Source organism: Galleria mellonella, unplaced genomic scaffold (assembly GCF_026898425.1).
Source record: "Galleria mellonella isolate WM207_F2 unplaced genomic scaffold, CSIRO_AGI_GalMel_v1 utg63, whole genome shotgun sequence".
In the NCBI taxonomy this organism is placed as follows: Eukaryota; Metazoa; Arthropoda; class Insecta; order Lepidoptera; family Pyralidae; genus Galleria; species Galleria mellonella.
Window position 1 is genome coordinate 2,670,244 of NW_026442130.1, and position 27,264 is coordinate 2,697,507.

General features: G+C 34.7%; 1 protein-coding gene and 1 long non-coding RNA gene across 3 annotated transcripts; one reads left to right on the forward strand and one right to left on the reverse strand.

Annotated features, from left to right (window-relative positions):
- Nucleotides 1-14: 14 nt before the first annotated feature.
- LOC113521884 (optineurin) lies at nt 15-25,593 on the reverse strand. Of its 2 annotated transcripts, none has more exons than XM_026907540.3 (14): nt 25,393-25,593; nt 19,386-19,628; nt 18,138-18,323; nt 17,071-17,181; nt 15,816-15,917; nt 14,659-14,787; nt 12,832-12,933; nt 11,853-11,998; nt 10,404-10,553; nt 8,929-9,019; nt 8,424-8,569; nt 7,255-7,366; nt 6,189-6,332; nt 15-2,826 (listed from the first exon to the last, which is right to left on the reverse strand). In XM_026907540.3, the coding sequence occupies exons 1-14, from the start codon at nt 25,591-25,593 to the stop codon at nt 2,716-2,718; spliced, it is 1,974 nt and encodes a 657-aa protein (XP_026763341.2). In that variant the 3' UTR covers nt 15-2,715. The 2 variants fall into 2 exon arrangements, with proteins under 2 accessions (XP_026763341.2, XP_052755964.1); XM_052900004.1 differs by lacking the exon at nt 15-2,826 and adding an exon at nt 4,537-5,630.
- Nucleotides 23,799-27,264, forward strand: LOC128201838 (uncharacterized). Its single transcript, XR_008253453.1, has 3 exons — nt 23,799-24,086; nt 24,703-26,181; nt 26,528-27,264. It is a non-coding gene; the product is annotated as an uncharacterized LOC128201838 (long non-coding RNA).

Genomic DNA, 27,264 nt, shown 5'->3' on the forward strand with positions numbered 1-27,264 from the left:
CATGTTTTTATTACATTATATCCTGTATGTAGAGGAGAGGTTTACAGGTATAGGTAAGAAAATTGAAAAGGTTTTTTTATGCAACTTAGAATGGCAAACAAGCTGACGGCCCACCTGATGGAAAGTGGTAACCGTCGCCTATAGACATGAGCAGTACCATTGACATAACAGAGTATACTGTTTAGCCCATGATACCCCCCATGCGTTGCCATTCCTGAGGACTCAGGTGTTACTCCTCTGTACCCAGTAAATTCACGCCATATCCCACCCTTCAAACCGAAACACAGCCATGCAAACACAACTGTTTCACGGTTGAAACACGAATGGAACAGAGGTGTCCAAGCAAACGACTTTTATACAGTCTCCCTAGTCTTAGACAAAGTTTTAGTATCTCTATAGATAAACTATCTCCAATTGATTTAGACATTCGTGATTTACTACCCGATACAATGTTGGACAACATATAATGCTATGAATTTTATTTGACTTTGACATTAATAAATTTACAAAAATAGGTAGGTACCTTTTTATTTTTGGTATTTTTAGTACACACTATTAATAAATATAAAATGGCACTAATGTTAAAGATAAAACAAAAAAAAGCAAAAATTATATTATATGAACAAATCTACAATATTCGGAATCAATCATTTAAATTAAGAATTCTCGCAATTTATTCGATTATTGAATGTAATCGACTTATTAATTAAATACAATAACTTGTCTTGACTTTTAAAAAATATCCTTTTTAAAATAATAAAGTACGGAGTTCTACAAGGCTCCATGCTCGGTCCACTTTATTTAAAAATTATAACTATGGTAATGTTTTAAATAAAACCTATGATAAATTTACCAATTTTCTTGTTAATTGAATTAGTTTGACTATTGATGATTTACTGACTGTAACAAACATTCCTAATATAATATACATAACGTTTCTATAATATTTCATCTACAAAAAAGTAATTGACGAATCTTTATCCACTTGTCTTAGCACATGAGGAACGCTTCTATCTGATGATAAATTTAATAGAATGAATGCAACATTTCTTTAAAGAGGGCTTAAACAAAATAAATTTCATTTCAAAAAGGAACTAACGGCTTTTAACAAAGTAATGATAAATGATTTTCACACGTGACAAACACCATACAATTTGACAGAAAATATATGTAATCTACTCGTGTTGCATCTATTCGTAATATAAATATATTTATATTATTATATAGGTAATTTAATAGTCAAAAATGTAATATTTTACAACACGAAACGTTAATTCAATATGTCATATAAAAATACATCAAAGCTAATAGTTCATTCTAGTTTTAATCTAAACACGACAGTTCAAATACTTGTACAGGCAAAAACATGGAAGTTGAAAATTCCACTACTACATTATATCACATACTTATTTGTCTGTTATTTACTTAATTAAAAAATAAACAAAACACGACAGAGATAAAAACAATTTAGAAGACCTAAATATAATAGTACAGTACAATAATTTCTTTTGTTAGTATTGAAAATATGGCAATACTACTGACGAAAACAAATTATCTACACTCTATTCCAAATATGAAGAACTAATTGAAAAAACAAAAGAGTTGAAGTGACGTAAATAAAATTGTATAAACAAAATATGTTAGGATACGTAATAAATAAATATTTTGTAATATGTTTATTAATAAATTTTCAAAACAAAATAATACAGCTAAACTAATGGTTTGGTCTTTTGTACTATAAGTGTATTTTTCAGCTACCTTACAAAATTATTTGTAATAAAAAAATTAATTAGACTTACATAAAAGTACATTAGGCGGAAATTGCAATATTTCCCACCTCCCAACCTTAATGCATAATGTGTATGTATATATATATATATATATATAGTGATGTAATCAAAAATATATATGAAAATGCGGACTTAACACCGGACGGTGTTCACCTACCTACCAGTCGACCAATGGGCAAACCGAGAAATAAGTAGGCGATGCATTATTAAATAGAAAAAAAAAATTAAAAAAAAATCTGAATATAGTTTATTCGTTTTATTAATGACCACTAAATTTATAAAGTATATATTGAGAAAATATTTTTCTCAAACATCAGAAAAACTAAGGGTGGATAATATATAGCAATATCTATATATTTTATATAATATCTATATATTGGTTCAATAACGAATATGTTAAGTGTATATTATAAAATATTTATTGTCGAAGTATTTAGTGTCGAAGAACCCGATCAAAATTAATTTAGACATACAACCGGTACAGTATCGAAATGGGTAATGACCGCCACTAATGTATAAAAACGCCCAATATATAGATATTGGAACAGTACCTATATATCACCTATACCTACAAACAACGTCGTTATCTATATAACAGGACTTCGTATTTGGAATATAATGTATGTAAATGATTCAATAAACATTTAATATAAATTATAATAAGTATAAAATACAGAAATTAGTAGTTCATCATATTTTTTAACATTTTAAAACTAATCGACAATTTAAAAGTCAATTCACATCCATATAATTTTTTAAAACTACTAAATCTACCACAACTATCGAAGTATCTCCTTCTCTGTCTTTCAAAGTATATTTTAAATTTAAAAGTAAGTGGCAAAACACTAATTGTTTTGCAATTGGTGTTGCAATCGATTTTAAGCTTTATTACCTACGGCCAGGTTTCAATTTTACTTACAGCGAATTACATCGGGTTGCAAGGGTTGTTATCCAAGCCAGCGCAGAAGTCTAGATGCCCTTCGATCTCGCGCATATCTTTGCTCTTGTATCTCAAGCATTGAGGACAAGTGTATACCTGGAAACATATATATTAGTATTATTTTTATGCCTCATTTTCGCTTGATTATTGGTATCATATTAGCTGAAAGAGATAGATGGGCAAAGATCTCCACATTCTGGATGCCTATATAACTACAGTGTTGCCAAGGTCGACATAGTATTTTTTAGGGGTCATACTATACTAGTCTGCATTATTGGTATACGCTGATGGGAAGTACACTACACTAGTGAATGACGATGGATGAGAATGAAAGCCTGTCATCATGACGAATTCATCAAGAATTAACCACGATGACTCCTAGAAAAAACCGCGTGAATATCGACCTGATAATGACCAGAATGACAGTATATAGCAATAGTGATAATCTGGACGCACAAAAAACATACTGTTTCAAGATGGCGCAGAGCAGAAACTGTTGGAAGGTAATGGGGGAGACCTTTGCCCAATAGTGCAATTTTATGGGTTAATAATAGAATAATAACAACAACAACGTACTAATACACTCAAAAGAATGCTCTTTATAAGAAAACCATGCCTGAACTGAAAATAGGACAAAGTCAGCAAGACAACTAGTTAAAATTAGTGGAAAAACATAATTATTATTAGAGTTTAACATAGCTTGACCCAGCTGTTAAGAGGCTCTAAATATTTTTTACATTTTCACTCATATTTTACTCCTTTATAAAAATATTCAGTTGTACTACTGGAGTAATCAAAGTGTAACAATTTTAACAGTTTAAAAGAACTAACTAACTGAACAACATTTCCCTAACAAAACAGGTGGTCTACCATGAAATGAAATTCCGAAATTTCGAACTCAATTTCGTCTTTTTGTTTATACCACAATCGGACCAATAAATGGAGTTTAACATTTCGTTCGTCATACATCCTATCATAAAAGTCATTCATTTACAATTTTTCTAGGGAGACTGATAGTGATATTTTAAATAATTTAGAAAAATAAAAAACCACAATTCGAGTCGTAAACATTACATAACGTATCCTAACGTACCCTCCTTGGAAATGATATTGTTGGTGGTATCCGCTACCTACGGTATGAAAGAAATTAACCCTTCTTTGCATAATGATGGAAATTTCCACCATAACATTGAATGCCCAAAAATTATATAAAACAACATGTTCACTTTAAGTTGACCATGTCTGGATACCTTTTTAATGTTCATTGCAGAAAAAAAACATAGCTGTCAAATTTATTTTTCTAACCATTTTTCCTTTAATTTTGAACATGAATTATATTTGATTTATTTCATTAATAAAAAAAAATCATGCAAAGGAGGGTTAATGGACATAAATAGACATAATAATTATATGAGGACAGAAGATGCTCTTTTAATGCTAGTATAAATTGTGTAATCGAACATTATATGGGAAAAAAAAATTAATTGCCACGCTGTGAAGAGAGTCAACAAGTATTATATTATTAGAAGACAGAACGAACAATATATTTTCATAAAATATTCATTCATGCTATTGTAAATACAACAAAAAAAAACATGCAACAAACAAACAAACAAATCCAAACAAAAAACACACCAATAAATAAAGTAATGCTCACCAAATTATTCCATTTAAAAAATGCACTAAAACTAAATGAAAATATTAAATAAACAATAAATTTTGCTACTATCAAGATATATTTGAAATAGAACAAAAACACATATATATATATATATATAACAAATTTTATTTCGAAACTATTAGAAATAAATGTCATTTTAATGAATAATAATTATCAAAAATAAATGCAAAACAATATTAAGCCTTGAGAGCAAAATAATATAATAAGCGTAAAAATTGTTTTAAACTAATTACAATTTATTTGAAACCGCACTAGCTAGGTCTGGGCCCTTTCAAAAAGACACGTATATATACTCTTGGATACTTTTTCTTTTAGCTGACAGTTCATACTTATGGGGGGGAGGGGGCACGGCTCGACCGGCCTCTCCTCTTTAATATGCTTCTGACTAACCCCACTCGCCCCACGCACGAAGTGACTTAGATATACATAGGTATATTTGAATTAGTCTAAAGATGGGACATCGAACGATCTATATCACATCTGTCAATGGCGACTGTACAGTATATTAACTGTACAAACCTGCGGTCGTATGTCGCAGACGTGAGCGGTCTACGACTGCTCTTGAACGATCAACAATGGTTTACTGGATACTTTGCCCTTACACATGCACATAGATTAAGGAGGGCGGGAGGTGAGGGGAGAAGAGAAACTGGTGCTAGAGCAGGTGTGAGTAAGAGAGAGGAAGGGAGAGGCAAAGGAGAGTGAGGAAATGAAAGGGGAAGAGAGAAAGAGAAGTGGAGAGAAATTGGTTAAAAAAGGGGGTAATGAGAAAGGAAGGGGGAAAGAAAGGGAGAAAAGAGAGAAAGAGAAGGGAGAGAACAAGAGGCAGGAAAAGACGGATAGAGAGCCAGATATACAGAAACAAAGAAGCGAGCTCATATCTCGAAGAGAGAAAGAAGAGAGGAGAGAGAAGAGTGAGGGAAGAGCGAGAAGATCGTAAAGAAAGAAAAGAGAGAAAAGCGGAAGAGAACGAATAACCGTGCAGACGTCACTGTATAGGGTTGAATCGCAGCAGATAGACGCGATACGTCTGGTAGTATGTTTATAACGTAATTGCCTACTGACAAATTCAAAGCAAACATGTATCAACATGTTGTTGTAACAATATCATAGTCTTGAGCTCCTTATCGCACACCGGACAGCGGTACCTCTGCGGAGGCGGTGTCGACTCTCGCGGCAAATCTTCTTGTTTGTCTTCCACCTTCTGCCGTTTGCGAACCTTATATACGTACACTTATTTATTTACCTGTTTACTTATTCACAGATATATTTATACTAACTTAAAATACTATGACATACAGAGCGAGCTCGTAATCGTTCGCATCCTTCTAAATGAGTGTTCTTCATCTGGTAGCACACTTATTTGGGCTAACTAAATATTTTCATAAAAAAAAATGTGTCGAAACTAGACATGGTAACACTGCGCTATGCCGCGCAATTGCGCCAAATCACTTCTTCAAAATGAGTAGACGCACAGCGCAGTATTAGAAAATTATTGGGCTTTCCATACTAACAAATATAAATCCCAGCTGTAAATTTTTTTTATGTTATTTTTTGTGATTTTTATGTTCACTCTGTAAATACTCATAATAGCTAATAAAGTAGTTCAACATATGCTAGTGGAGAATGGACACTAGTGCCATCTATGTCTCAGATATATTATTATATATTCAACATCTTTGTTCCGTATGACTTTCCATAGTGAATCCATAGACAAATAAGGGTGCTTTTACACTTTTTTTTTTTTTGGTTGGGAATCTATGAAATAGATACTAACCGTTCTAGTATTGTTGGTATTTTGTGTAGTAGGAGTTCTCGAGACGCCCACGCTGGTAGTGCGGCCGCGGGGCGTTCGTGAGGAAGCCGACGATGCCGAGAAGGGACCACAAGCAGACGCTGAACTTTGATGTGCCTCCTCCAACTGGGACGAATTTAAAATAGGTAATTATAAAATGAATTGCTGACAACATATTGCTAGATGATTATTTTCTCTAAAGACAGTTTTCAATCCGCTTTTTTTTTAATACGCCACACGTATTGCCCCGGAATAGAACAGACAACGCCTTCCTTTTCTGTGAGTGTCGTAAGAGGCGACTTAATGGTAGAGGAATTGGCAGCAGCGTCCCTCTTTAAACTGCTCTAAAAACTTAACTGCGATTGCCAACTCGCTTGCCAAGCGTGGCAACTACTGATAAAACTCTACTTATGAGAAAGGCTTATGTTCAGCAGTGGACAGTTAACGGTTGATATGATGACGATGATAACGTCATCAATTCAGAAATGATTTTGATAATCTTGTAATCTATATTAATACTGTGAGGATTAAAGTTGACGTTTTTCACACACGTTTAACTTAGTATAAGCGCTAACAAATATGTACTTTTTTTTTTACTGTACCATGGACATAACAGAGTACTGTTTCGCCCATGATACCCCCAATGCGTTGCCATTCCTGAGGACTCAGGTGCTATTCCTATGTACCCTGTAAATTCACGCTATATCCCACCCTTCAAACCGTACTATATGTAAAACAATTTTTTTTATACAACTTAGAATGGCAAACAAGCTGACGGCCCACCTGATGGAAAGTGGTAACCGTCGCCTATAGACATGAGCAGTACCATGGACATAACAGAGTATACTGTTATGTCAGTAATAACAGAGTATACAGCGTGTAGTGGTTTTCGTCTCAACGAGAGGCGAGATGCTATGACGCGTAACGACAAAAACACAATGGGTTCATTAATTTCCTGTAACATATATATATGTCTCTTTAGTGGCAACTGTGTTCCTCTGACTGGTCATGAAACAGAAGGTTATAATTTGACGTAACATTTTGTTACCATTGTCATTAGTTCCTGTATCCTCCGCTGGGCGGCTCGCAGATCTGCCGCGATATTTTCTTTTTCAGACGCCATTTTCTCTCGAGCCTCGCGCTCCGCTTCGAAATCAGTCCTGTAATAAAAATATATAATGTAATTAATAGTTTCATCTAAACCATTTTGCTTTAAAGCGCTTTCTATCTAGTTATAATTATTGTATTTCTAACTGACATATATTTTTGTGCATCCGTAAATTCTAGTTGTAATAAAAGCATTAAACCTTTCAACTGTGTCATGCAAAATGGTGGAAAATCCACATCTGTGACGTCCCGTGAGCGGACTTTACACAGACTAGGTATTTTTAGCGTATAGGTTTAAAAAACCTGATTTTTCCGAAATCTAATTGGAATTATACAAAACTCAGATTAGATTTATATTCCAACTAGATTCCTTATGTAATTTCTTACACTACGCTCTACTTGAATTGCATTGCAACTGTTCTATGAGAAAAAAAATGGGGACACCTATATATAAATATAAAAATAATTAGGTTAAAAGCTTGACTAATTTCGGGACCGTTCGGGACCCTTAATCGAGAGCAGATGTATCGCTCGCGCTCGCGCTCGTTAATTAAAGTTAAATCGATAGTTATTACCTTAAAATACTAACATATATACATAAAAATAAGTATTTTATGATACAATATTTTTTTTATGCAACTTAGAATGGCAAACAAGCTGACGGCCCATCTGATGGAGTGGTAATCGTCACCTATAGACATGAGCAGTACAATGGACATAACAGATATGATATGATAGCAGCTCAAAGCCTAGCTACGGTTGCTAACCCGCCCGCCAAGCGTGGCAACTACTGACATAACTCCCCTTCCGGGGAAGGATTACGTTCAGCATTGGACAGTTTTTTTTTTTAATGGCTGATAATGTAATGGTAACCCCTGCCGGGGCACCAGTGAGAGATGAAAGGTGACGATGAAAGCAGGTTAGCCCATCGTGATGGTTTCCACGGGAAACCGCTTGGAGTTCGACCTAATAGGGCATACTGCTAACAATGGGGCTGTCAAACCCCATTGCCAACAATCCCTTTCCCCCCCAGCATTGGACAGTTGATGACAGATAAATGATACGACAATCAGGTGCGCCATCATTTTAGTTGCATAAAATAATACTAACTTGTACAAGTCCATCTGTGTTTTAAGCACCAAAGTGTCCTCTCTGTCTAGCCGCAGTTGCTTCAACTCGGACTGCAGCGTCTGCAACTCGTGACCGCGAGCTATCAGCGCCGCAGTTAACGTCTCTACGTTCTGATCGCTTGACACCTGCACAGTAATAATATGCATGAAAAAAAATGTTTTTTAATGGATGAAAATGGAATGGATATTATTTTAATGCATGCAAAATAGTATGGTAACCCCGCCTGCGTTATCGGTATCCATTGGCGGGGCACCAGCGAAGAATGATAGGTGATAGGATAAAATCAGGTCGAATTGTGACCTTTATTTTACAGAGAAACAATTTCTAGTTTTGAAAACCCTTTAATAAATCGTTAACCCATACATATATAAGATTAATTAAACCCTTTAATTAATCTTATATATGTATATACATATTACCCACTGCTAGTTAATAGATTTTATAAGACAGTTTTATTAACTAAACACTAAATTACTATACTAACATTTTCTGGTTTATTTGTTGTCTTCTGCAGCAACTCCTTGTGATCTTTGAATATACTGTCAAATATTGACAGCGCACTTCTGACGTGAGCTCTGTAAACAATAATATTAATTTATAATCACAATATATTTTTTTAACGCGCCACCTACCCCTATTCTTTAATTGTTTCTACCCAAAGGCTCTACCTTTACCCTTACCTTCTACCAAAGTGTAGAAAACCCAAATGTTTACCCATTATTTATTATTATACTATCAGTATACAGCGAAGAAATAAAATATATTGTCTAATAAGAGAATTATTAATTGTTAGCTTAACACTACATGTGTTTTTTTTTTTTAATAGGTGATAATGGAATGGTAACCCCGCCTGCGCTATCGGTATACACCCGCAGGGCACCAGTGAAGGATGATAGGTGAGGATGAAGCAGATCAGTTGGCCCATCGTGACGAATTCAACAAGAATTGTTCACGATGGTTTCCAGGGGGAACCACGTGGAGATCGACCTGATAGGGCATATTACTAGCAATGGAGCTGTCAAACTCCATTACCAACAATCCCTTTACCCCCTCTGCCCAAAGGTTGTCTGGAAGAGATTGCTTAGCAAGAAGACCGCGTTACATTTGCATGCTATTCTGTAATGGCTAAATTGGCTCGAAACTTTATGTAATATAAGACCACCAATAACTATCCTTTTTAATACAAATAAAATTTATTATTATTATTATTACTACACTATACTTATCGAAAATTCTTCAACAAGTCCTGTAATTTTGGTGCAATAAAGTGTTAAATTAAAAAATAAAAACAAAATAAATACAAGTATATAATTTGGAACAATAATATGTAGTCTGAGGATGAAACCAAGTTTCTGGAATTGGCGTGTATGTATGAGATGGGGTTTTTTTTATCTAATTCTGAATAGCAAACAAGCAGACAGCCCACCTGATAGAGAGTGGTAACCGTCACCATAGGTGATACAGCTCCATAGATTTCACAGACTTCGATTGCTTGGGTACCTCTGCCCCATTCGTGTTTCTACCGTGAAGCAGTTGTGTTTGCATGGCTGTGTTTCGGTTTGAAGGGTGGGATATGGCGTGAATTTACAGGGTACACAGGAATAACACCTGTGTCCTTAGGAATGGCAACGCATGGGGGGTATCATGGGCGAAACAGTATACTTTGTTATATCCATGGTACTGCTTATGTCTATAGGCGACGGTTACCACTTTCCATCAGGTGGGTCGTCAGCTTGTTTGCCATTCTAAGTTGTATAAAAAATCTCTGCTATGGCTCAATACCATTGTAATTTCACTGTCATATTCCATCTTTTACACCGAAATAGACATAGCATAAAAGTAGCTGTACTTTTCAGAAACACGAGTGGTAAAGAAGTATCCAAACGACATTTGTCTCCCTCTAATTACATGGCATTTATTATAGTCATATTTATCTTCTCTACCCATAAATATACTCACATATTGTTCAATGTATTACTGTGCTGGTTTTCCAGCTTCTGTTTTATTACCCCGAGGCCAGATTTGAACTGCTCCACCGTGCCGCGTTCTAATTTGAAATCGTATAGACTGGCCACTACGCCTATTGTCTCGACAAGATTATCTACAATCCTGAAATAAAATAATTAAAAAAAATAATAATAAACTTTTATTATAGCTCTTCAAATTCGTGTGCGACACAGCAGCGGGGAGGACTACTGGTATTTAAATTATACGGTCATAAGTGACGACTCCTTGAGCAGTACTATATACGAATTTGACGAGCTATAGCTTGGAATGTTCGAAGCGGACATTCCAAGCTATAGCTTTATAGCTTTTATTTGTTATTCACGAGAAAAAAAACAAGTCGTCTAAGAGAGCACTACTTATCACTATGCTGACGTATTATGTATATGTGTATGTATATTTATATATGTTTATATGTGTATATATATGTATGTGTATATATGTGTATATGTATGTATGTGTAAGTATACGTGTATGTTTACAGGGTTTATGTATTTTATGTAATTTATAATGTGTAGTTTGTATTATTCTTTGTGTATACATAAATTATGTGTTTATACAATATATACAGATCGTATGACTGCCTATTTTTATTTTTAAAATAACATACAATTTACATGAAAAAGTTTTGCTGGAAGAAATCTCTTATTAGAGATAAGCTCGGCTTTGTACATTATGTTTCAAATGAATTGTAATTAACATAATGTTTTGTGTACAATAAAGAATAAAGGTTACTTACATACATATATGTCACGCCTGTCTCCCATTAGGGTAGGCAGAAACAATGGAACGCCAAATGCTTCGATTCAAACAAACCTCTTTCGCTTCTTCCACATTCATCAATAAAAGTTACTTATACTTTGACAAATACTGCTTTGACAGGTACTATACTTATCAAAGCTGTTTGCATACTGCGAAACAGTTTGTTGGCAAAATTAAATGTTACAGTTAAGGGCATTTTGTTAATAACTTAAGATTTCGCTCAATATAACTGATAGCTGAAGACATTCATGCACTTGTGATGGGGCATTTCATCAGAACGATGAATACAACAATAACCTGATTACCTCTAATATATTTTTATAGATAAATAGTGTGTACAATAAAGTTTATGTATTATATGTGCATTTCTATATATTATATATATTTCTATATATTATATATTTTATATTGTGTATTGCCTTAATGTGTTACTATAATTGTCACGTATTTTTCACAACATCTGCCCTTCATACGCTTTCTGTTTTTACCCAATGGTTAGCTGGTAGAGAATGCCATATGGCATTAAGCTCGCCATTTGTATAAAATTTTATTGTGCAATAAAGAATAAATAAATAATTAAAGTATTAAATAAATAAAAAAATAAAATAAATAAATATCTGTCTTTTGCTAGCAATAACTTACCCATTGGTGAGTCCATTCAGATAATCGGATAAGTATTTCAATGTTTTGTCGTACAATTTGATATTGGTGACCAATGTGGCAAACTGACTATTAGAGGAGCCCGCCTCTTGCTCTGGACTTATGGACACCCTCACTGGTTGGAATGCCTGGAATTATTATTACAATATTAATCCTAATATATTTTGCTCTACTCTATAATAATAAATATATTTTGCTCTGCAAAAAAACTTCATACGTGACAATCTTCATCATTTCATCATCATGGCTGTGTTTCGGTTTGAAGGGTGGGATTTGGCAGTAAATTTACAGGGTGCAGAGGAATAACACCTGAGTCCCCAGGAATGGCAACGCATGGGAGGTATCATGGGCGAAACAATATACTCTGTTACGTCCATGGTACTGCTCATGTCTATAGGAGACGGTTACTACTTTCCATCAGCTGGGCCGTCAGCTTGTTTGCCATTCTAAGTTGTATAAAAAAATCTGTGTTCATGACAAATTACTGTAATCTTTTTTTTTTTTAACAATAAAGGGTGTATTTATAGATCTATATATAGATATTGCCTTTTTGCATCACTGTGGTACACGTATTATACTTTCGTATAATTACATGTTATGTAAAAAGTTTTGTATATATCTCCCTTTATTATTATTTCAGCCCTTAATTATCTACTGTTGACCATAAGCCTTCCCCATAAGGGAATTTTGTCAGTGGTTGCTACGCTTGGCAGGCGGGTTGGCAACCGCAGTTAGGCTTTTACAGATGTTTTAAGGGGGATACTGCTGTCCATCCCTCCACCATAAGCACCCTTAGTTGCCTCTTACGACACCCACGAGAAAAGAAGAGGTGACCCATTCTATGCCGGGAGCGACACGGCGATATTGGCCTTTAGTTAGTTTTTTTTTCTGTTACTATCATCACAATTTTTGTGTATCTTGATGTAAATAATGAGTTTATCTATATATCTATATTACTTACAATGGTCTGTGTGTCCTTCAACTTGTTTTTGAGCTCATCAATTTGGTCTTTGTACATCTTTATCGTGTCGGACAACGCTGACTTCTGTCTTGTGTATTCAAGCTAAAAAAAAGAAATTTCGAATTATCTTATCTTATATTCGCATATGGGGTCAGCTAAGCTGTTGCACGTCGACCCATCGGGATCTTTTGTGCTTCCCCCTGCTTTATACCATAATTTCATAGATCCTTTGTGTTACCTTAACGATATCCCGCGGTTTAAGATATCTGTAGTCCAATGGCTTTGGATAAGCCGTTCCCAGAAAAAAATTAAATAAATAACCTATATGCTGCGAATTAAGGTTCAGTAGTTGGCAATTTGGAAGATTTGGGTTAACATTTATTAAAAAAGAACAGATTTTTCTAAATTCCTAAGGTAATTACCGACTTAAGTAAAACTATGACAAAAGATTAATAAAAAAATGTATTTAAGTTTGTTTCGCGTAAATACACAACGGAAACCGGATCGGTCATCTTCAGTAACGATATGTCTGCCAGCAATTCCATGAACGTCACAGTATAATGTTGAGGCCTACCAAGAAATATTTTCCGGAATTTCGGGGACGAACGAAACAGAAATTTGATGTTAAAATTACATAATACATGCCGTTTAAAATTATTAAAAATGTTAAAATATCATTCCTCTGGACTATTAGAATAGGATTTATAATCAACGAAACGTTAAGCTCCATTTACTGGGTCGATTTCGGTACGAACAAAAACACGAAATTGAGCCCGAAAATTCGGAATTTCATTTCATGGTAGACCACCAGTTCTTATCTATAGTCGGTTATCATTTTTCATCAGGTGGGCCGTCTGCTTGTTTACCATTGTATGTTATATAAAAATAAAAGTATCTTTTTTTTATATAATATCAAATAATAATATTATTTAATATATCTAATCTGCGTTAAAAGAAATTACTCATAATACCGTTGATGCCGGAGACTCTTGGCACTTGATGGAGTTTGGAATTGGTCTATCATAATTTGAATTACGAATGAAATAAATATATCGAAAATTATATATAACTATAGTTAAATATTTTTTTAGATTCTGTTCAACAAAAAAAAAAAAACACCGATTACAATTGTGGAAAACATTTTAATTTAAAAACCGAACTACTGAACCGATTTTAAAAAAAAATTCTATGTGACTAATCTGAATACATATATTTTCAGATAAGAATGAATTTTCCAAATTGATTTAGATATTAGTGACAGAGTTCAGAGTTTTCCCAAAGAGGGTTGACGTCAGGCAGGCGGCCGGTCGTAAAATTAAAAGTAATTTTTTTTTAAATATGGATAAAAACATTACGCCGACTCCAAATAATAATTGGGATAAGGGTAGGAAGATGATGAGTGACAGAGTTCAGAGTTAACAAATATAAAAAATACAATCGAATTGGAAACTTCTTTTTTTGGGGAGTAGGTTAAAAATCTGTGGAAATAAAACGAGTGAGGGAGACTTTGTACAAAAGTCGATTGCTTACCTCTGTCCCATTCGTGTTTCAACCGTGAAGCAGTTGTGTTTGCATAGCTGTGTTTCGGTTTAAAGGGTGGGATATGGCAGTGAATTTACTGGGAACAGAGGAATATCACCTTAGTCCTCAGGAATGGCAACGCATAGGGGATATCATAGGCGAAACAGTATACTCTGTTATGTCCATGGTACTGCTCATGTCTATAGGCGACGGTTACCACTTTCCATCAGGTGGGCCGTCAGCTTGTTTGCCATTTTAAGTTATATAAAAAAAAGAGTGGGTTCAAACTTAAAAAAAAATTAATACCTTAACATTTTCGTGATTGAGGACTTTGAGTTGGGCGTTCTTGAGCTCGGACTGTAGATAGACTACTTTCGCTTCTAGCTGGCGTATCGTCGAGTCGCGTTTCGTCATCTCCTCCGACGACAGAGTCGACTGCAATTGCAAAAAGAATATTCAAGGATACAAAGTTAAAAAAAAATGCACAAACATACAAGAACAGAAAATTGTTATATACGAATAAATCATTATTACTTGTATTTCATTTTAACCGACTTCAAAAAGAAGGTTCTGAAATCGGTTATTTTATATTTTTTTTAATTTTTATTCTCCCTCGTTCGACTCGTCAGCTGTCCAACTGACAAATCTAGTTAATATTGCATCCCGAGTTGTCATATAATCTTTTGGGACATGCCAAAGGTGTTAGACCATTTATTGTTCCTTACAATTGTTTTTTTTTTTTTTTCACTTAAAAAATACTAATATCTAGATAAGGTGAATAGCCATACGAAGTACTTTATTGAAGTTACTGAGTACTGTCTCAATACATTAAACACGTCAAATAAAGGTTGATAACGCGTGTGGTCCTGGGATAGAATGGGCCATCTTTTCTTTTCTTATGGGTTTTTTTTTTATACAACTTAGAATGGCAAAAAAGCTGACGGCCCACCTGATGAAAAGTGGTAACCGTCGCCTATAGACATAAGCAGTACCATGGATATAACAAAGTATACTGTTTCGCCCATGATACCCCCTATGCGTTGCCATTCCTGAGGACTCAGGTGTTATTCCTCCGTACACAGTAAATTCACGCCATATCCCACCCTTCAAAACGAAACACAGTCATGCAAACAACTGCTTCACGGTAGAAACACGAATGGGACAGAGGTACCCAAGCAATCGACTTTTGTACAAAGTCTCCCTCTGATAAGTCTCGTAAGAGACGACTAAGGAAATTTATTGGTCGAGGAATAGACAGCAGCGTCTCTCTTAAAACGTCAACAAAGCTTAACTGCAGTTGCCAATTCCATTGCCAGGCTTAGGAAAACCCCCCCAAGGGGGAAGAGTATATTCAGCAGTGGACAGTTAACAGCTAATATGATGATGATGATGACCACTCTGATGCGTTGCGGTGACTGTTTATCATACGGCGAGGCGTATGCTTGTTGTGTAAGTAAACTTACCATACTGTTGATAGCGTCTATTTGATTCTGCAGCTCTTGTATATTTGAATTTAGACTTCTAATTTGGATGCTGTGCTCACTATCTTTGCTCGAAAGTTGTAACTGAAATAATAAATCATTATTACTAAAAGAACGTAGAAACAATCGACTACATCTAACTATCCCGTTTGAGATTATAGTCGTGAGTATATTTTTATTATTATACAAACCATCAGAGGGCTACGGAAAGATCTATGCACGAAATTTCTTCTGCGTGATAGAATCCGAAACGAGGATATCCACAAAAGAATCAATGTGACCGATATAGTCCAAAGGATAAACAAGCTAAAGCGGTAATGGGTTTTTTAATGGGTGAAAATAGAATGGTAACCCCGCCCGCGCTATCGGTATACACCAACGAGGCACCAGTGAAAGATGATAGGTGAGAATGAATGTAGGTCAGTTGACCCACCATAATGAATTCGAAAAGAATTAAACATGATAGTTTCCGGGGGGATACGCGAGGAGGTCGACCTGGTCGGGTATATTGCTAACAATGGGATTCTCAGTCTTCATTACTAACAATCCCTTTCCCCCCAGCGGCAATGGGTTGGTCACATAGCTCGAAGAACCGACAATCGACGGGAAGAAAGTTTCTTAAGTGGAAACCCCGTATGAGCAAACACAGTTTAGGACAATCCCGCCATTAGATGGAATGACGACCTGCATTGCAGGGAGTCAGTAGATACAGGTGGCTCAGGACCTTATAACAATCTATGAAGGCCTATGTTCAGCAGCGAAAAGATAATGGCTGAGATGGCGATGATGATGAAACCGCCACTAGATGGCGCCATAACCATATATGTGTTGCAGACAATTAATGGATGTGTATATTTCAGTGCTATTCATTGTGACAATCTATAAATAACACTATATAGCCCCAAAATGAAGATATATGGTTGTTTTTATTTTCATAATTTTTTTTTTTATTGAATTAATGGAAACTGGTTACCGTCGCCTACAGACATGAACGGTACAATGAACACAACACAGTAGACTGTATACTTCCAGAAGTTGCCTGGAAGAGAAAGCTCTTAGCGATAAGGCCGCCCATTGTTTTCTAAGTGTAATATTCTTTTGTAATTGTTTGTATTAATAATAGGTTTACTATTATAATCTAATGGACGAAACAATAAAAAGTATATATCTATCTATACTGTGTCGCCCATGATACCGTTCATTCGTTGCTACTCTTAATAGTAAACTCGACACTTACTTCTACTTTTTCTAATTTTTCCTTGAGATCGTCCCGTTCCTTTGTAATCGCATCCACTATGTGCTCTAACGATTCCTTCTGCCATGTCAGCTTTTCGTTTTCGACTATAACCTAAAATAGATTTTATTAATATAGCCAGCGCCATCTAGTTCCAAATTTTGTAACTAATTTATATGATGATACATATAATTATTCAGGAAATAAAAAAACGTATTAATATTAAACTATTCATAAATATTTATTCACTATATAATTGGTGATGTATGTTATGGGATGTCAATTATATATGTCTGGCAAAATGTCACCAAATTTAATTTATATAGAAAGGCATAAAATGGGGGCCGAGTAAAATTTCACGTAATTTTTTTGTTTTCCTCTTTTTTACATATATATTAAAGTAAACGAAGCAAAATACATTAAAATCCTACTAACATAAAATATTTACAACTGGACGATATCTGTACATGGGAGATATTAAACAAAAATTGATATTTTAATAAGGCCAGTAGAAAACAAAACTATAATTTTTAGAAATTAGCCACACTGGCAACACTTGAAGATTGATCACCACTATTACTATTAAATAATAATAATTTCTAGTAGTAACAGTGGTTTTTTTTATATACAACTTAGAATGGCAAACAAGCTGACGGCCCACCTGATGGAAAGTGGTAACCGTCGCCTATAGACATGAGCAGTACCATGGACAAAATAGAGTACACTGTTTCGCCCATGATACCTCCCGTGCGTTGCCATTCCTGAGGACTCAGGTGTTATTCCTCTGTACCCAGTAAATTTACGCCATATCTCACCCTTCAAACCGAAACACAGCCATGCAAACGCAATTGCTTCACGGTTGAAAAACCAATGGGACAGAGATACCCAAGTAATCGACTTTTGTACAAAGTCTCTCTCTGGTGTTGAATTCGAATTGAATTTCGAATGTTGGAAGTCACACATACTAACAATAGCGGAATTAAACAAAATAATTCGAATCAAATAACCAGTGGTATAGACTTCCACAATACAACGCCTAGTTCAGTAAAATATCTAAATTAATACATTACTTGTCGCCTCTGTTTCTCGATGAGCTCCAACTGTGCTGTCAACTTGTTGATGGTATCATCGTCAGGCGACGTGACGAATTCCACGGAGGAGCTTGGTCCCGATTTGCTTGAATCGGCGTTCGTTTGAGGCTCGACCTCTGCCATGCGCGCTACGTCCTGCTTCAGCTTCTTGTTGTCCTGACGCAACTGAAATGCAAACAACTCTTAGTACCAGGAGACTATACAAAAGTCGTTTGCTTTAGCACCTCTGTGCCATGCGTGTTTCTACTGTGTTTACACGGCTGTGTTTCGGTTTGAAGGGTGGGATATGGCACAGAATTTACATGGTACAGAGGAATAACACCTGAGTCCTCAGGAAAGGCAACGGCTGGGGGGTATCATGGGTGAAACAGTATACTCTGTTATGTCCATGGTACTGCTCATGTCATAAGCGACCACTTTCCATTAGGCGAGCCGTCAGCTTGTTTGCCATTCTAAGTTGCATAAAAAATATTGTAAGTAAACGATGTCTGTACACATATGAGGCATTTATTAAAAAAAATACCAATACATACTTAAACGATACCTTTTAGTAGTTCTGTTTTCATCATCATCATCATTTCAGCCTTTAATTATCCACTGCTGAACATAAACCTCCCCCTGGGAGGGTTTTCCAGTAATGTAACCCAAAGTATCAAGCCTATTAAAGGTAATATAAAATACTAATTTATTTTTTTATTCAACCTATGTGAAGTGGGGGGAAATTGATTGTTAGTAATGGAGACTGAGAATCCTAATGCTAGCAATATACCCAACCAGGTCGACCTCCTCGCGATTCTCCCTGGAAACTATCATGGTTAATTCCTGATGAATTCATCATGATGGGCTAACTGTCCTGTTTTTATTCTCATCTATCACCCTTCACTGGTGCTCCGCCAGCGTATCCCGCTAGCACAGGCGGTAACCATACCATTTTCACCCAGCAAAAAAAAAAAACCTATGTAAAGTTATTGCTAGTTTATTGTTAGTTTATAATATAAAAAAAAAATATAATAATGTATGATTTTTTTTATACCACTGAGGTGGCTAACAGGCATACGGCCCACTTGATGCAACTGGTTACCATAGCGTATGGAACGCTTGCTACGTGCGCATCGCCGACCCTGAAGAAACCTCTTTATCCCTTTTTTTAAGAACCCCATGCTATTTCTTGGTAAAACCTCGACTGGGTCCTCACTCTATACCTTGAATATGAATAACCCTACTCACCTTTTCCACCAGCTCCTTAATTTTATCGAACTTCTCCTTATGCAGCATATGTGTCATCATCATGTCCTCCTGACATGACGCTATCAGGAGGAATTGTTCCTTCATCGAGTCATTGTTTTGTTTTAACGTCTCTTTCAAGATTACATTCTCGTCGAGCAGCTCACCGAATCGTTTTTGTAATTCTTCAGTGCTCTTGTCGTTTGTTATTATTGTACTAGCGGCCATGAGGCTGGCTGGAGATGGCTGAAAAAAATATGTATTATGCAGTAGATGCAGGTGGCCCAGGATCTTCCTTATAGCAGTCTATGGGGTAGATCTATGTGTACTATATAAAGAGGTATATATCATACTGTCCTATGGGATATTATTATGGGGTAAAGCAACCGACATCCAAAGCATATTTGTATTACAAAAGCGTGCTGTTCGCGCAATTTGACCTAAGAACGAGGAATTATATAGAAAGAAAGATAAAATAAAAACTGTATATCATATGGTTTCTTTTTTGATGGGTGAAAATGGAATGGTAACCCCGCCTGAGCTAAAGGGATACGCTGGCATGGCACCAGTGAAGGGTGATCGATGAGAATGAAAACAGGCTAGTTAGACCTTCATCATGAATTCATCAGGAATTAACCATGATAGTTTCCAGGGGGAACCGTGAGGAGGTCGACCTGGTTGGGTATATTGCTAGGAATGGGATTCTCAGTCTCCATTACTAACAATCCCTTTCCCCCCAAATCATATAGTTGCCTCCTTTCTTCTTATACAAATATAAATACGAAACTACACCATCAGTTGCTATTTTTCTCAATTCATATCAGGCTAGTATAATACAAAATGTGTATATATAATTTTTGTTCATTTACATTACCAGATTATATATTCGACACACTTTATGTAGAAAGTATGCAAGTAGTTTGTATCTAAATTTGGTACGGTTATACGGCCCTATAACATTTTCTATAGGTACCTAACTCATAACGCCATCACTTCTAAACCCATTTTGATTTTGTTTTTTAAAGAATATAGGTAATAATTAGGGTAGAAATTTTAACAAAATCAGTTCAGTAGTTTAGTTTTTAGATTTGTCACAATTATAGTTGTTTTTTTGGGACACAATCTTTAATATATTAATATAGAAATAATAGTTTCTGATAGTTTTTATATTGACTTTTGCGTTGCAACTTCACAGGCCAAATTTCATACACGAAATTTATCTGCATGACTCTATCTTAATGATAAAAGATAACAGGCGATACGTGATATGCAAAATCAAAATGCTTAACCACAATTTAAGTTTAGTACTAAAAGATTCAAAATTTATGTATCCGTACTGTTTTAGCACTGAGGTGACAAACAAGCATACGGCTGACCTGATGATAAACAGTTACTGTAGTGAACGAACGCCTGCAATACCAGAGGTACTACATGCACGTTGCCGGTCCTGAAGGAACCTCTTTACCCTCTATTTTGAAAAACCCCATGCTGATCTTTTAATAGCAATTCTAATTATTACTATTACCCTGTTGGGGGGAAAGGGATTGTTAGTAATGGAGACTGAGAGCCCAATTGCTAGCAATACACCCAACCAGGTCAACCTCCACGTGGTCCTGAAAACCATTGTGCTGAATTCAAGATGTAATAATCACGATGGTCTAACTGACCTGTCTTTTCATTCTCACTTATCATCCCTCACTTATTATCATTTTTGCACATTAATTTAAATAATATCAACATGGGGTGTTATTCTTTTATAATGGATCATAATGGAATAGCAACTCCGCCTGCGCTAACGGTATACGCTGGCGGGGCACCAGTGAGGGATGATAAGTGAGAATGAAAAGACAGGTCAGTTAGCCCATCATGATCATTACACCTAGAATTCAGCACGATGGTTTTCAGGACCACATGGAGGTCGACCTGTTTGGGTATATTGCTAGCAATTGGGCTCTCAGTCTCCATTACTAACAATCCCTTTCCCCCCAACAGGGTAATAGTAGTAATTAGAATAGAATAGATAGATGAGGATGAAAAGGCAGATGAATTAGCCCATCGTGACGAATTCAAAGATAAATTAGTCACGATAGTTTCCAGGGGAACTGCGTGGAGATCAACCTGATAGGGTATATTGCAAAAGGGCTATTAAACCCCCTTAATAAAAAAACTCCCACCCCCCCGCGCCAATAATGATGTTATACCTCCCCGTACCTTGTTTTTTTATTGGATGACAATGAAATGGTAGCCCGTCTTTGCTAACGGTATACGCTGGCGGGGCACGAATAGATGAGAATGAAAAGGCAGGTCGGTTAGACCATCGTACCTACGCTTGTTTGTAATAACAACGTGTTGCTTATTAAAAAGAAACAAAATTTATAACAAATTTATAGCAAAAAAAAAAAAAGAAAAAAAAAGTTATTAAGATTCACATTGTATTCTTTTTTACAAAAAAAAATTAACAAATTAGTAACAAAGTAAAAGATTAAGAGAGAACAAAGAGAGAAGATTATAACCACTTTCGAGTATTCTAACACATCTTTAAGGTTGACTGGGAGAGAATGCTTTAAACAGTAAGTCCGCCTTATACACATATATGTGCTAATGAATAAATAAATGCCCTATTAAAACCCCATACATTATATTATCTGTGCCCATACTCTACAGCAGTGATACTCAAAATGTATTATAAAAAACTTTGAGAAAGCCACGGAGCGCATAGCTTCTTCGAAATATTTACATATACCTAATACTAAATAATAATATTCCTAATATTATTGTACTATAGGACAATGATACTCAAAGTGTACTACGTGGAGGTCCTAAGCCTCACAAGGCATCTATAATCTATAAATAACAATGGTTCTAAAGAATTAACCGCATTGTGTACTTTTTTTTTGATGGGTGAAAATAGTATGGTAACCCCGCCCGCACTAATAGTATACGCTTGCGGGGCACCAGTGAAGGGTGATAGATTAGAATGAAGACAGACCAGTTAGCCCATCATGATGAATTCATCAGGAATTAACCATGACAGTTTCCAGGGAGAACCGCGAGGAAGTCGACCTGGTTGGGTATATTTCTAGCAATGGGATTCTCAGTCTCCATTACTAACAATCCCTTTCCCCCCATTGTGTACTGTATAGGTCCAAGGCGACGTTTATATGTTACTCATTTTTATTTTGAACTACAAACTGAGTTCTTTTCAAACAATTTTATCTTATTCATACTGTTATTTCGCAATGTAAAGCATTTGTTTTTATAACCTCCCTGCTCATTAATATTTGTTGGGTCGGCGTTTTCAACTAATCATGCCAGTCGTCTTTGTCCCTTTTCGGCCCTTTCTTTAATGGTTTATTGGTGACTATCCGTTCAACAGATATTATATTCTATCGAAGTTGTAGATAGATAAATAGATATATAATTTGTTTGCATTACTTACAGCACACAAATAACCACATACATACACAGTAAAAAGAGATAAAAGAATACATATCAAAAAAAAAAGAGCAAAACACACAAAAAAGTAATTTTTTTTTCTTGCATGCCATTCATTTGCATGCCATGCATTCCTTGGTAACCACTTCATTGTTTCCGGCATGTTAATTTTTTTGGATTCTACATTTATTGCTCAAGGCTCGCAGGGTATGCTCCTACGTCGAATTTTTACCTGACGTTACAATTCGTTTCGTTACGTTTTGGACACTCATTTTAAATAATACTGGGCTTGCGCTATTTTTGGGTCGTTAACATTTTAATTTACAAGCACAAGTGGTTACAACCTGTAATGCGAGTTTTAAAGTCCATATATATGTACATCAGTTGATATTACTTATCAACTGTTAAAAAAATCTTGCATGTAATGTGTGTAACAGAATTCAATATTATATGTAGTGGGGGAAAGGGATTGTTAGTAATGGAGACTGAGAATCCCATTGCTAGCAATATACCCAACCAGGTCGACCTCCTCGCGGTCCTGATGAATTCATCATGATGGGCTAACTGGCCTGTTTTCATTCTCATCTATCAACTTTCACTGGTGCTTCGCCAGCGTATCCCGTTAGCGGAGGCGTAGTTACCATACCATTTTCACCCATCAAAAAATAAAAAAAATATATGTAGTAACGTTTGAAATAATTTTATCTATACCTATTTATACCTATACGACGGGATCGTTGTACTATTATCTAACTAAGATACCTTAGTAACTATTTTAGTTATTTTCATTTAAAAAATAAATATACTGCCAGATTATTTTCGTTGTAGAGTACAAGACTTGTTAAAGAGGTACGTCGCAAAAAAGTTTGAGATTCACTGCTTTACTATGATAACAATATCATTACAATGACTCTTATCAATCTTTGATAACGAGCAATAATATGATGACTACAATTTGAAGAAACCCAACAAACACACGGATAGAGTTACAAAGGGCAAGCCCATATCTTTCTAATACAATAAAATTGCAACTACACGGTGTCTATACATGGAAGCTCCATGCCTAGGTTTTCCCTAGAGACTATACAGTATGGGGTTCTTCAAAAAATATATATTAAGGTTACTTCAGGGTCGGCAATGTGCACGTGACACCCTAATGCTGCAAGGGGAGGGATTGCTAGTAATGGGGACTACCAGTCCCATTGCTAGCAATATATCCAACCAGGTCGACAATCACATGATTTCGCCTGGAAACCGGAAAAAAATGTGGTAAGTGTCCATAGGCTACAGTGATCATTTAACATCAGACGGGCTGTATGATAGTTTGCCACCTTTGTGGTATAAAAAAAAGGGGAGATATTTAAAAAAAAATTATATGAGGGGTCTTATTAAGATCAATCAATTCCAAAACTGTCTGACTGTGTCTATGTATCTTTGTTTCACCAACACGCAAAAACTTCTGCACCAAATTGGAAGTAGTTTGCTCACAGTTGTGTTCTGAAAGTCTATCTTAAAATCTGGTTTAGCTTTTTCCTTGATACGCCATCTAGAAGTGGTGGTGGTAAGTCGCGAAGTAACGGGCAAAAAAATCGTAATTATATAGAATTATATATAATTACTATTTAATTAATTTAAAACCACAAAGACGAATTATTATTTTTTAATCAAATTCGAAAATGGCTGCCGCATTTTTGTGTCCTATTCAATTTAATATTAATGAAATACAATTAAATACGAATGAAATATAAATAAAATACCGCTATCCGCTTATCTCCTAAACGAAATGTCGACAAAATGGAATGCATAACTCGACAATAATTTAACAATCAATTATCAAGGCTATCTTTAGGTAGATATAGTAAATTACAACCGGTATTTTATGCAGCAGGTGGTGATCAAGAGCGTGAAGCAGGGTCTGAGAACTAGCATCGTGAGACCTTGATCTTTTCATCACTTAAGAATCTATCTTTCTTATATTATTAAAATGGTGATGATTTGTGTTCCGTAAATAGATATATAAATACTCTTTGTTCCATTCATATGATTACATTAGTAAACTTAATATAAATACAAACAATTATAAGATTAGACTAAGAAAACAATGAGCAGCCTTATCACTAAGGGCGATTTCTTCCAGGCAACCTTTGGATAGAGAAGAGTAAATATATACAGTTTGACTGGAGGCACGAAATTCTACTCTTTTTTTTTTAAATACATGGTGGGTCTACCATTGGGGGGTTTTGTCAGTAGTTGCCACGCATGGTAGGCAATGAAAGAATGTGAGTGTAACGGCAAAAACGAAAGGGAAATAAACCTGATAAAAACATTTTAAAGACGCTCATGTTTGTTAAACTAGTCTTCCGTAAGATCCAGATAACAAGTATCAGCGTAATCTTAAATTGTAATGTAATGTAAAATCAGTAATAAAATATCGACATAATAATTAGAATGTTTCACTTACAATCATGTTTTTATCAAAATAAGAGTAAGAAAATTCGAAAAATAACTTAATTATTACATTAAGTTTTATAAACTAATTAATAATTTAAAAATTTTTGCATGCCTTAATACTCACACTATCTCCAAGCTTGAAATGTGCTTTTAATGATGACATTGCTTCAGCAGGCAAATCTTTCATTGCATCCTCAATTTGTAACTTGTCAATGGAGCCATGGCCATTTACTATGCCTTCACACTTCAAGTCCAAACTGGAGCCAGGGGATGTACCCAGTACAATGAATGACTCATCATCACCATTATCTAACATTGAGTCCATATTTATACCTGAAAAAACCAATGACTCATAACTTCTAACTTATTAGAGTAGGATATTTTTCAAATGCATAGTTATATGGACCTTTGGCACAAAGTATAATCAACACTGGACTTTTTTTATTTACCATTTACAAACTGTGTTATGTATATTTACATGATATCAAGGCAAAGATTCTCAATAATTTTAGTATCACAACCACTAGTTGCTATACTAAAATGGTTATATCATGTAAATATACATGTAATATATATACTAAAAAGTAATCATAAAGTCTTAACTCTTCTATAAACTATTTTAACTATTAAAGTAACTTAACAATTAAAAAAAAATTGCACAAAAAAGAGACAAACTACTCTAATATCCAAAGCAGGGTTATGAGATGTTCAACGTTTTTATAAATAAGACTGATAAGAATGAAAAGAACATTGAATAGTACTTCTGGAGCAGAAAAAATATGAACTTTGGAAAGTACTCAATTTTAATATAAATAATAACAGTCTGTGTTTGCATACACTGCATTGAAAAATGTAAAAGAAGATTTAAGTCAACTAAGTCATTAAATAGATATATTAAATATCAAACTATTAAGTGAGTCATTTTCTAATACTTGATTTTAAAAACACTAATACTTAAATAAATAGATATTTCAAATTAGTTCTTGTATATTGAACACATTGTAACCTCTAATAAACTCAAACAATGTGACCCTCTGAAAAATTTAGAAATGATGATAAATAATTAAAAAAAAAAACTAAAATAAACAATAACTGGCCAACCTGGTTAACCTTGAACCTTAAAATATGACATAAGGAAAACAAATCAAAAAAATTACAAATAAGGATAATTTATATACACAATTATATAAATGAAAACAAGTAACTATAATAATTTTTAACATAGTATGGAATCATTGTCTTAAGTTTTTTTTTTACAGAAAAGATTTCAGAGGATCGCAACATACTGAGAATGTAAATGTCACTAAATATTGTGAAGTTTTAGGATGACCAATATTAATTATAATTTTGAATATTAGTAATTAAGAGACTACACATGTATTTTATTTTATCTCACTGACCCAATTGTGTTACACTAGACACAGACGAGTTGTGTATGTATAACATATACTTCATGCATTAAGCATGGTACTGGACACTGGTAACAAGAAAAATATAGAAAAATAACATTAAAATGTACTATTTATAATAATGCAGCGTCACAACGATTGCTGATTGTGAGAAAATATCATCATGATTATTAAATTGCCTAAACTCCAAATTTACAGCAGTCATCAACAATGTGCTATAATGGACAGAGCATACTGCTATTTCATTAAAATCTTATGTAGATAAATGTTTAGTTTTATTGAAATTATAGTATAATATAAAGATATGATGATTTATACAGAATAAGAAATACACAAAAAGGAAATACAAAACCCGGTGTATTTATAATGCTGATGGCAGTAAATTTCCATGAATTATTGAAAATAATAATTGTAAAACATCATTGAACTCGATAAAACATCATTGAAAATAATAATTTTTCACCTAATATTCTCTGTTGACATAGATCTTTTCTAACACTTGTATATTTATTAACCAATTAATTAAACCATTATAATCAAATAGTACCTAATTAAAAAATAAACAAACACAGCAACCTACCAGTAAC